This window comes from Euleptes europaea, chromosome 4 (assembly GCF_029931775.1).
Source record: "Euleptes europaea isolate rEulEur1 chromosome 4, rEulEur1.hap1, whole genome shotgun sequence".
Taxonomy (NCBI): domain Eukaryota; kingdom Metazoa; phylum Chordata; class Lepidosauria; order Squamata; family Sphaerodactylidae; genus Euleptes; species Euleptes europaea.
In genome coordinates, this window is record NC_079315.1 from 105,982,438 (window position 1) to 105,994,685 (window position 12,248).

Sequence of the window (12,248 nt, forward strand, 5' to 3'; positions counted from 1 at the left end):
TTCTTAATTTTCAGCATATTGGTTGTTCTCTCTGTTTGTTTGGAGGCAGAAGCAGGCTATCAGTGCATGTGTATTGAACTGGTTCCAATCATTCCTCATGGACCAGACCCAAATAATTGCCATTGGGGCCAGTTATCATCAGTGTGGGACCTATGCTGTGGATTCCCACAGGACACAGATCTTCAGTATCTATGTAAAGCCCTTAGGCCAATTCATTCGTAGTTTTGGGGTTAGCTGTCATCAATATGCAGGTGACACACAACTATATATATCCTTATACACACACACATACACACACAAATCTCCTGGTCCTAAATCACTGCCTGGCTGCTGTGGTTAAATGGCTAAGAGTGAACACATTGAAACTAAATCCTGGAAAGACAGATGTAACGCTGGTTAGCAACCCTAGTTCTACAACGTACATCCTATTTCATTGTTTGCTGAATGTCTCATCCTGTTGATTGTATTGACTCACTCTGTGAAATCTGCCTTGAGTTCCAGCGAGAAAAGCAGGCTATAAATAACGTAAATAAATAAATAAAACATGTAGGGTAACTTGCAACTCAAAGGACAAGAAAGTGAGCGGTCCCTATTTCAGAGGAACCACCACCTTCAACTTTCCATTTCATTCCCTACAGTAAAATGCCAATCCAGAACCAAAATAGCCTCAAAAAAGAAACAGGGGTCTCTTTAACTCTCGGCCTCACCAATTAAAACTGGGTCTCTCTGGTTACAATTGCCCCGCCTCCCGCAATGTTTCACCAACTGCAGCTTTAGTTGATTAGTCAATTAAACATTTTCAGACTTTAAAAAAACCTGGTCTACGTAATTGCTATTACTTTTTGGTTGTCTTAACTTATTCTTCACAAACATGTAAGCATACTTATTTCAGAATCACTGCCTTTTTTCTTTTTTACAGGAGATTAAAACCTTTCAAAAAGAAACTCTTGATAAACAGTTGCCACACACAATTTCAGGTTTGCGGTACTAATTTTTACAGAACAGCTGAGTCTTACCTTTCCAAATATCTACCTATAAATTGTTTCAAAATTGAAAAATTCAGATAAGGTTTTACTATATGGAAATTAGATTTGTGTGTGAGACTAACTTTGAATTATTTTTTAATTCCAAGGGTAGTGTAGGTGGGGATTCCCTAGTGTGTGTGTGTGTGTGAGAGAGAGAGAGAGTAAAAGAGAGTGTGAGTGTGAGAGAGTGAGCATGTGTATGTGTGAGAGAGTGTGAGAAAGTGTGTGAGTATAAGAAATGATCCAAAAATCAAAGGTTTAACAATAGAAAATGAAGAACACAAAATCAAAAGCTACGCAGATGACGTTGTCTTGATTTGTCAAAACCCTGAACAAACACTGTTTATAATCACCTCATCGAATATGCAAAGTACTCCGGTTATAAACTTAACAAAACGAAGACGAAAATTTTGACTTTCAACCTACCAGCAGATGAAGACAAGCATATTGAAGATATCATCGGATGTCGAATTACTAAAGAACCAGTGAAATATTTGGGTGTCAACATATCCTCACAAAACAATACACTTCTAAGGTCAAACTACTTGAAAATTTGGGGAGAAATAGAAAAAGATTTGAGCTTATGGTCAAAAATGAACATCTCATGGATAGGAAGGATATCGACGATAAAGATGAATGTTCTTCCTAGACTAAATTTTTTATTTCAATTTTTGCCGATTGACATCCCTGATAGGACACTAGAAAACTGGCAAAAACAAGTTAACCGATTTGTTTGGAATGGGAAAAAACCGAGAGTCAGATTCAAAGTCCTTCAAGACGAAAAGAAAAGAGGAGGGCTGGCATTGCTTAATCTCAAATTATACTACCACGCTGCCTGCCTAACTTGGATAACTGAATGGATAAAACATCCTAAAAGCCGGCATGTTATTTTAGAGCGGGCAGACTTGGGACAAGGTTTCCATAAAGTTTTGTGGGACTTCAAATCAAAAATTCAAAAAGACAAAGTATCAGAAGATTGCGATGTCAAAATAGTGTTATTGAAAGTGTGGAAAAGATACAAAAAGAGAATAAGTCCTTCTCCGCCATCCATAATGTCACCAACTGAAGCTTATCACGATAATGTTAAACTGAAACCGGGTGTTCATTTTACCTACAATGATATGATAGAGTCCACAGGAGAAATTAAGACCATGATTAAACTTCAAGAAAAATTTCAAAAGTTGAATTGGTTAACTTATCTACAATTGAGGTCCAATCTGCAAAAAGACTGTTTATACCCACAACCATTTCGTGAATTAACAGAATTTGAGCAGTTAATATCTAAAAATGATTCACACGTCTTAGGAAAAATATACAAGCTTCTCCTACGATACAGAAGAAGAACAAGTGAAAACAAATATGATAAAGTGGATGCAAAATTTCGGAGAAATGATCAATATGGACCTATGGGAAAAACTTTGTTCTTCCGAATTGAAATATACTGTCTGTCAAGAAGTGAAAGAAAATTGGTACAAAACTTTTTACAGATGGTATCTGACTCCTAATATGCTTTCCCAGATGACAATTCCAGGGAAAAAAGGTGCATGTTGGAAATGTCAAGAGTCAGACGGCTCTTACTTTCATGTCTGGTGGACGTGTTCAAAACTACAACTATACTGGAAAAGAATTCATCAGGAATTACAGCTGATGTTAGATATGAAGTTTACATTTGATCCTAAATTTTATCTACTCAGTATAGTGCCGTCAAATTTACCTTTGAAATCGCATGACGTCTTCAAATATGCTACAACAGCTGCCAGAACAATTTTAGCAAGAACCTGGAAACAAACTCACAAACCTGAAATTGATGACTGGAAAGAAAAACTTCTGGAATATGCAACCATGGCCAAAATGACTTTTGAATTAAATCCTAAACCTAGTGAATCCACTGAGCAATTCGAGGAGAAGTGGGCGTCCTTCTATACTTACATGAAATGCAGCTAATCTAAACGAAGTATGTTTAAACATTATAATAAACTCTGTATTATATTTTCTTATCTCAATTAACTGCCAAGTAGAATATGAATTTTTAAAATATTAGAAATCAGCCTGATGCAAGTATAACAAACTAAAGATATTCTGTAATTATGTTCTATTCAGAAATCATTTTACAATACTGTATTGTTTTTATAATGATAACGTTTACCCTTTCCCTTTTTTCTCTTCCTGTACCCTCCAATTATATAAATAAAATAATAAAAAGTTAAAAAAAAAAAGAAAATGAAAAAAGAAAGAAAGTGTGTGAGTGTAAGTGAGTGTGTGTGTGAGAGTGAGTGTGTGTGTGAGTGTGATTGTGTTTGAGAGAGTGTGAGTGTGTGTGTGTGAGAGAGATGGATGCCCTTCTTCAGAGAGTTTCAGGCTCTATTGGGGGGAAGAGAGATGGCCCCTTCTAACACAGTAAACCCAATAAACAACTCGACTGCATTTGTAGTCAAAATTAAGACTAAAAAAAGCATACCTTGGATCCCTGTTCAGTAAAAAACGGCAGGCCTTTCCCAGGTACTGGAGTGGAAGTTGTAGAACGAGAAGAGGATAGATCACTAATCTGGAAAAGAGGGATGAATTTTAGGGATACTGACTGACTCTTGGTACCAGAGGCCATTGTTCCCCGTTACTGGAGAAAAGCAAGTCTAGACAGCTGTTGTCTTTCGCCGGCAACAGTCAGTCAGTCCAAAGAAACAGTCAACCAACCAATGCCTCAGTTTAACCTTCTAGTTAAGAGATGCTGTTTCTTCCCACAGACAAAGCTGTGCATTTGCGGATGGGAATTTCAAGGCGCTTGCTGACAGACAAGGCCGTCAGCATCTGACAAAAGCTCTTCTGACTTTATTAGCTCTTCGGCTCTAAACTTAGGATGCTGTCCCGTTCGCGACCGGCCTTCGAGAGAAGTATAATTAACGCGGGGATTCCGACATGCCATCCTATTTTGATCCTTATGAGAATATACTCGGGATACATGAGACACACACACAAATAGAAAAAGACGGTTTTGCGCAGAGCAAAATTTAACCGGATCCATTCTCAGCAGGACATTCCTTCACCCCTCCCCTTCTATAAATAGACCTGTGTTAAGAGGGACTTGAGTTTTACCTGGATAGGGCTGACGGGAGGTGGCGGTGGGGCTTTGCGTTTTTTTGGAGTTCCACTTCTTTCTGAACTTAATCTAGAGGCTTGATCATGCTGGAAGGTTCACAGGCCAGAAAAGGGAGGTTTTGTTAGTTTGGTTAGTAAGCGCTACATTCCCAAGTGTTATTCTTAAGGGGAACAACAATACAGGTATGACCCTCTCCCCCCGGCCCCGCCCTTCATATCCATTCATGCCTCATCTCAACCAAGGCACACTGACACATGTTAAAAACCGTGAGCTCCATTCACAATCCATGCTGCAGCACATTAGATTTAGTGGATAAACGCTCACAGTTTCTCTACTTAGCAGAGTTCTCAAAAGCACAGCTATTCGCAGCACCAAGCAGTTTGTTAATCTTCTTGCGCGATGCCAAAACATTTTTTTGTAGGAAAACCAGAAAGGCCCTTTTCCTCCCACTTTCCTCTATTCGTAGGGAAGCTCTCTCACATTCTAGAATGTTTAGACTTTCTTTGCCACTATCCACCAGCTTATATTTTGCAAAACAAGGTACTAGAAGACAACCTATAATTGCTGAACCTGTAACACCCACCTTCCTTCTCCTCTGCTGCTCGCTCTCCAGATCTTCAACAGATTTCTATCACTGTTGAAATCCCCAAAACTGAGGAACACTTGGCATAACAGAGGGGATGAGTCATAAGTTTTAAAGCGATGATTCACAATTTTTATGTCCAGTTGGCTATTCGCGTCAAGTTTCTCAATATGATAATTTTCTGCACACATCTTGTGAGGTTTTTTTTTAAAAAATAAAAAGCTTGGACCTCCAAGGAAACTGCTCCACTTTCCATGAGCTCTTAACTTTTGCCAAGTAAGTCCCTAAGACCAATCGAACTTCATCAAGTATTTCAGATGTCACAGTGGCTTGTATCCTACCACTCTGCTCAGCCAAGTTTGAAGCCTTTCCTCCACTGGAGAAGAGAAAAGCTTCCAGTTTGGCTAAGTAGAACACAAGCCACCGCTTTGATTCATCTTGCAAGGGAATGAACTGATCAAGCAGTCTCTACAACTGGTATGATACCGTGGATGAGTTTAGTAATACTTCTCAAGACCCTGAGACAAACTCAAGCAAATATTTATAATGATAAGCAAGTGTTTAGGAATTGTTCCTCAACTCATAAAAACGAATTATGATTAAACTATGAAGCATTTCTGGTGGTGTGTTGTTTTACCTGCTTTGGCTTTGTCGGTGACTTGGTATCTGCAGAAGAGAAAGAAAACACTGAATTTTGTATGAATGAGAGATGCCATCCTCTCTATGTCTCAAGTTCATGCCCTTGACATCCTAGACTCATTATTATTTAGAATTCAACAGAATTTTGATCCAAATGAAGCACATTTACAACTTTGGAAAACGCTAGGGGCACAACCCATCCACCAGTTACTATTTATGCTTCTTGCTGATACACTAATTTCGCATGTACCAGCTGATTTTGATAGGAAGGAGTTTCAAAACAAGCAATCCCTCACATGGATATCTGAGGTAGTATACACCTCCATCTGACCTGGTGGAATCTTGACCTGGATTTCCCAGGCTAGCCTGATCTCATTAGATCTTGGAAGCTAAGGAGGGTTGGCCCTGGTTCATTTTTGGATGGGAGACCATCCAGGAAGCCCAGGGTTGCTATACAGAAGCAGGCAATGGCAAACCAACAACGAGATTGCCATAAGATGGCATTTTCTACCACCATAGCTCTACAAAGACTGTTCCATATCCTCAGCTCAACGTCACAGTTTCACTCTGAGTGGAAGGAGGGAAGTGGGATGGCTCAGTAGGAAGAAGAAAAAGAAGAGCTGGTTTTTATATGCTGACTTTCTCTACCACTTAAGGAAGAATCAAACCGGCTTACAATCACCTTCCCCTCCCCCTCCCCACAACAGACAACCTGTGAGATAGGTGGGGCTGAGAGAGCTCTAAGAGAGCTGTGACTATGGTCACATGGTCACTCAGCTAGCTTCATGTGTAGGAGTGGGGAAACCAACCCGGTTCACCAGATTAGAGTCCACCACTCATGTGGAGGAGGTGGGGAAATCAAACCCAGTTCTCCAGATTAGAGTCCACCACTCCAAACCACTGCTCTTAACCACTACACCACACTGGCTCGGGATGTTTCATTTGACAATACTTAGGGACACACGGCACAGTTTAATAAAGATTGTCCTAGACATACCAGCATCTTGAACAATTTTTGACTGAAGAAAGTTCTGGATTCCCATATTTTCGGAGACTTTGGAGTAACGTAGGGCATTGTGTCCAAGTGCATCCACCAAGTTCACGTCTGCCCCTTTTCTGACCAGGACCTCCACAATGCTGAGGTTTCCACCTTCACAAGCCAACATCAGACTGGTTCTAGAGAGGAGGGAAGAGAGACGCCATGATCACAAAAAATAATGCGCTAATAGGGCTCATTTGTGTTCATGCAGGACTAATGTCTCCAAGTTCAATCTATGAATTTGCTTTTGATTTTCTGGTATATAAATATGTCTCTTATCTTGTATAATGTGTTTGAATGTAATGGTTTGCTTTACTTGGGTTATAATTTATTATTTATCTACAACTGCTTATAACAAGCTTCCAAATTAACCATTCAATGTCGTTCATGACTGATGAAGTTTCATACATCAACACAGGAACTTAGCTGGCATCCTGTCTTGTGTGCTCTTCTCCAGCTTGTAAACTTTTTTAATAGAACTGGCATATTGAAGCTGTATATGATATCTGTATTGAAACTGTAATTTGCTGTATTTGGCTTGTAAATATTTTTACAGTGTTCCTATTTGCTGCGAAGGAGGAGGAGTAGGAGGAGTAGGAGCTGGTTTTATATGCCGACTTTCTCTACCACTCAAGGAAGAATCAAACCAGCTTACAATCACCTTCTCTTTCCCTCCCCACAACAGACACCCTGTGAGATAGGTGCATGCATAATTTTATAGACGTCTATCATGTCTCCCCTTAACCACCACCTTTCCAAGGTAGATAGCCCTATGCATTTTAACCACTCCTCATAGGGCAGTTGCTCTAGCCCCCTGATCATTTTGGTTGCTCTTTTCTGCAGAAGCAAGAGGCTCTGTGAAAATACTATGTGCACATGTAGACTTCAGCAGGCCTCTGAGACTGGCAGAGCGGGCAAGACCTTGTTATGACCATAGGTAGTCTCTTCCCACTCAGAAGCCTTTCTGAAGCCTTAAAAAAATACTCCAACTTTCCAGGAGCCTGTACAAATAGTTTGGCATTATGTACACCAGTGCTCTCAGCCTCTGGCAGGAAGATGTGTAGCTAGTGCTTGCAAGACTGCAAAGTATGAAGATATCAAAAATGCATGATTTGACAAGCTTATTAAATTCTGCCTTGGATGTTTACAAGCACTATAAACCCTCTTCTCCTAAAGTCTTCAGGAAAACAGAACATGTTATGTCACGCCTAGCTGTTTGTATAACCCTCAAGCTAATAAGTATAAGCAAGAAAATTAATTTTAATTAAATGTATGCCACAGTGGTACTTGGAAAAAAATGAATTAGCAATCCAAGCAACACATGTAAGAAAAGAGGGACAGCCCCTTTACATATCTAACAGTAGAAAGAACTCTTCTGGGCAAAATTAATTACGTTCATGCAAGGGAGAGCTACACAATTTCTCCTGAGCGCTTCTCTGGTCTTGCAGAACCCTTACCTACAGAATTTTAATTTTTCTAGTGAAACAGACCCACCGTCCTGGTGAACACCGGAGAAATTTTAGAATATTGGAAGAAGTTACGGTACTTGTACCTTCCATTTTTGTCTCTGGAATTGATGTCTGCCCCATGTTCCAGAAGGTATTTGCATATTTCAACATGACCATTTTGTACTGCAAGTAGCAAAGGTATACTCCCATCCTAGGAGGGAAAAATATGAAAGAATTCAACTGAACTCGTGGATATTCAAGCAGTGTTTAAAAGGTTAGTTTCAGGAGATGCTCACTGAAGCTCAGAGAATGTAACCCTTGTATAGCAGTAGGTTGGACCCATGGTCTGATTCAGTATAAGGCAGCTTCATGTGTTCTGCAGAATCACGGCAGTTCCAATGTAAACTTTGGCCCTTCTTCATGAAAAGCATATGCTCTACCCTCTGTTCACAGCCCCTTCCCTATGTGCAACCTTCTACACTGGATACACCAAAGCCTACTGTCCAGCAGAATGCACATCACAACTAGCCACCCTGTGAAACGCATAAATCTACATGCATTATTTCACAGTAAAAGCAGGCACCACTGATAAATGGATCTAAGACGCATGCCTATACTACTACTGATACTCTTGAACACATGAACACATGAAGCTGCCTTATACTGAATCAAACCCTTGGTCCATCAAAGTCAGTATTGTCTACACCAGTGGTTCCCAACCTTTTTTTGACCAGGGACCACTAGGACTTTTTTTGTTCGGTGCAGGGACCCCAAGGTTCAAAATAAAAATTCCGAGATTTTGAAAATAAACTTTAATCATAACTGTTAGTTAAACATTAAACTTAGAATAATATTTGAATATATTTTTTAATAATAGAGAACTTTTAATTGAAAATATAAATTTATTATGGGTTTATAACTTTGTTTCGCGGACCTTAATTTAGTTCTTGCGGACCCCTGGGGGTCCACGGACCCCCGGTTGGGAACCAGTGGTCTACACAGACCCGCAGCGGTCTCAGGCAGGGGTCTTTCACATCACCTACTTGCCTAGTCCCTTTAACTGGAGATGCCGAGGATTGAACCTGGGACCTTCTGCATGCCAAGCAGATGCTCTGCCACTGAGCCACAGCCCCTCCCTCTTAATTTAGTTTGAATTCAAACCTATAATTTTAAAAGCTCCACAACACATAACTCTTGATCATTGAACGAAAGGGTAATCAGGAACCAAAATCCCATAAAGCCAAGGGGCATTCAACTCAGACTACACAGACTACATAAGGTTGTCACTGGCTCTCTTGCTCAAATCAAGCAGGGGTTTACAAGGATATCCCTTTCAAATGTTGCGTGTATTAACTGGGAGACAGGCAGAAGAGAAGGCAGAAACTTGTCCAACGAATGTACAAACTGCTTATTTTATTTTAAGCGAAGCTCAATGATCATTATTGTAACAGCTTAAGACAGTGAGAGTAAGATGTTATCCATTCAAAAATGGTTACATACCACATCTTTGACATTAATTGGACACTTGTGTTCACACAGGAGTTGAGCAATTTGAAGGCAGCCACATGCAGCTTTAAGGGAAAAAATGAAAAGGGTTTAAAATTAGAAGACCCTTCTGTAATATCTTCTGTCTATGACATTTAAGATTAGGCTTCATGTAGTGGTGACTTCCTTGCACAAGATGCTTTACAGTCCATAAAGGCAGCTACTGTTCTGCAGCATCTAGGGCCTTTTATGCATGGCTGTTTCGCCTCATGAAGAAAATTATAAATAAGGCCAAGGCCAATGGTGCAAAATAGGTAAAAATATTTTTTATTACTCAGAATAAAAATTCCCTGTGGGTTTTACCCAAGGGGCTTCTTCAGGGGAATCTGTAGTTATTCCAGTCATCCTTACGAGTGTAAGTTCTGTTTCCCTTCATGGTCACCCCCCCCCCCGACTACTTCTGAATTTTGTTTTGATTATGCATGCATTTCCTGACCTTCAGAGGTTGCCTTGCTCTCCCCACACATTTTTTAACCAGCATCCAGAAAATGCGGGGAAAGCATGCGGAAACACGCGGGGAGAGTGAGGCAACCTCTGAAGGTTGGAAAATGCATGGATAATCAACAATGCCCTGGATTAGTTGGGTGGTGGTGGTGACCGTGAAGGAAACAGCCATGCATAAAAGGCCTAGGATTCCAAAACACTTGGCAACAAAATTGCCAGCAAGAAACTTATCAAAATTCAATGCCAGAGGTGGCATTCCACATAGGTTGCTAGCTGCAGGCTTGGGGGACGCATGATAGTCCAGACAATATGATACGAAATGATCTTAGCAACTATATAGAGCTTTACTGCAGTCAAAATGTTTTAACAGTGATGACTGAGGTGAGAGAAAGACATTACCTGCGTAGTGTAAAGCTGTTTTCCCAGAGCTGTCTGTGCTCTCTGGTGAACATTTAGCCTGTGGGATAGATTCAAACAAGACCACTCAGAGAGAGAAAAAGTAGAAACAAAACCATTCAAAGTAGGGCGCACTTATGGAGGAACTACTTCTGTGGAGTTATCAACAGACTTTTCAGTCTCTAAACCACAGGCTGGACACCTAAAGTTTTGTAGAAGCTCGGGACAAGACTAAAAACAGAGGTTCTTCAACCAAGACACGTCTTGTTTTGCAAACTTGATGTTCAAGCCAGGGAAGTTTGCTCCTGCCCTGTCAAAGTTCAAGTGCATACCATAAAACAGGGGCACAAGCAACTAAGTATGAACGATATTTTAATGAGGACAGTTAGATAATTTATAAATTAACCATAAAGCAGTTACCATGAGGAACAGCAACCAAAAAAAAGTCCCATGGGGAAATTAATGAGAGAAACTCAAGTATACACATTTATACAGGAAGATTCTTCATTTAAAACATGCTGCCGAATGTCATTACATATCAGAGAACAGCTGTTTTTAGCCAGCATATTTTAAAATGCTTTCCACAATAAACACAGGGTTTAGTTTGGCAACTGCTGCTCTCATTACGGGTTAGCTTCACACCAAGTCAATCCCCCGTCAGACATTATGACACTGAGCATGTACATTATGAGTACACAATGTATATCAGCACATTTTATGATCAGCCACTGGATCTTAATTACAAGGACACTGATGTACTGATGTATTGCCTGCTTTCATTACATTAAAAGTTCAAGAAAGGGCATGAAGGACAACACAAGTTTAAAGACATTCTCATTTCCCTAGCCACAAAGAAAGTCACTAAATATTAAGGATTCCACCGCAGCGCTGAGGGGAATCAAGCAGTCCTTTAAAAGGAGAACATAAAAGAATGCTAGCAAACACCGGAAGAGCGGAAGTGCTAGAAAGGAAAACAAAAGGTATACTTCACCTGGAGGAGTCTCTTAACGCAGTCGGAGTGGCTGTTCTTGGCCGCAAGATGTAAAGCGCTGTGCCCTAAACAAATAAGCAGCAATCTCAGGTGCTGTTTGAATTATGAAATGCAAAATTGTACTTAGTATAAGCACTGTTGTGTGCTCTAAGAAAAAATGGGCACCTCCAGAGGTGAAGAGGTTGCTTTGTCCGTTGGTAAGCGTGCTTACCAATAAGGAGTGTGCAAATACTTCACTCTTTCTTAACAATAAATAAAGCACAGGTCCAACTCATTGGACTGTGTGGAAGATTTGTTTTGGGCTTTGATTATGGTCAAGCTTGACTCAAGCTTTAGCTGTTCTGTAGCACATGGACTGACACGGAGACAGTAGAAAAACTGCAAAGTTTTTAATAGATGATCACAGTTTTATATGCCGATAGCCACTGAGATCACCAGGTATGTTCTGGCTACCTGTGAAGACAGCACAGAATTGTTGGAGAAAGCAGGCTTGGCGTGCAGAAAATCCCAGGTTCAGACCCATCCATTTCCACAGCCTGAGATACTAGATAGCCACTGTTAACCCGAAAAAGCACTAGGCAAAACAGATTAATTACGCAACTTGAAATAAGGCTCTTCCATACAGTAACAAAGAAGCTAAGCAAAGAAAAAAATAATAAATCATGCTGACTGTAAAAAAAAAAAAAGTCCACGAAGAACAGAAGAAAATGAAAAGATGATTGGAGTACCTGCTCCATCCTGGGTGGTCAGATCCACACCATGAGTTATCATAACCCGAAGGCATTCTCCGTGCCCTTTTGTGGCAGCCAGGTGGAAACTGAAAGAGATAAATTGACTCATCAGGTTTATTGGCAGGTGCATATTTCCAGTCCAGCAGGGATTACTGTGAAATGCCTCCTCCTGTATTGTCTGGCCTGACAGTTATGATGTGCTTCCCATGCCATGCTCTCTGCGCCCCCAGCTGCAAAGGTAAGGAGGGAGGAGGCTAAAGACAAGGTATTTCCAGTGGTGGCACCTCACCTTTAGAACACTCTTCCCCTTCAG

General features: G+C 40.5%; 1 protein-coding gene across 3 annotated transcripts in view; it reads right to left on the bottom strand.

Moving 5' to 3' along the window:
- Positions 1-12,248, bottom strand: part of RAI14 (retinoic acid induced 14) — a 99,744-nt gene that overhangs the window by 11,738 nt on the left and 75,758 nt on the right. The window contains exons 3-11 of one of the 3 annotated variants that reach the window (XM_056848580.1): positions 11,933-12,021; positions 11,205-11,269; positions 10,217-10,274; positions 9,329-9,399; positions 7,933-8,039; positions 6,339-6,517; positions 5,340-5,368; positions 4,116-4,205; positions 3,484-3,570 (exon numbers count right to left, since the gene is read on the bottom strand). In XM_056848580.1, coding sequence (XP_056704558.1) covers positions 3,484-3,570; positions 4,116-4,205; positions 5,340-5,368; positions 6,339-6,517; positions 7,933-8,039; positions 9,329-9,399; positions 10,217-10,274; positions 11,205-11,269; positions 11,933-12,021 — 775 coding nt within the window. The remainder of the gene's footprint in view (positions 1-3,483; positions 3,571-4,115; positions 4,206-5,339; positions 5,369-6,338; positions 6,518-7,932; positions 8,040-9,328; positions 9,400-10,216; positions 10,275-11,204; positions 11,270-11,932; positions 12,022-12,248) is intronic. The other 2 variants (XM_056848581.1, XM_056848582.1) reach the window with 2 other exon arrangements.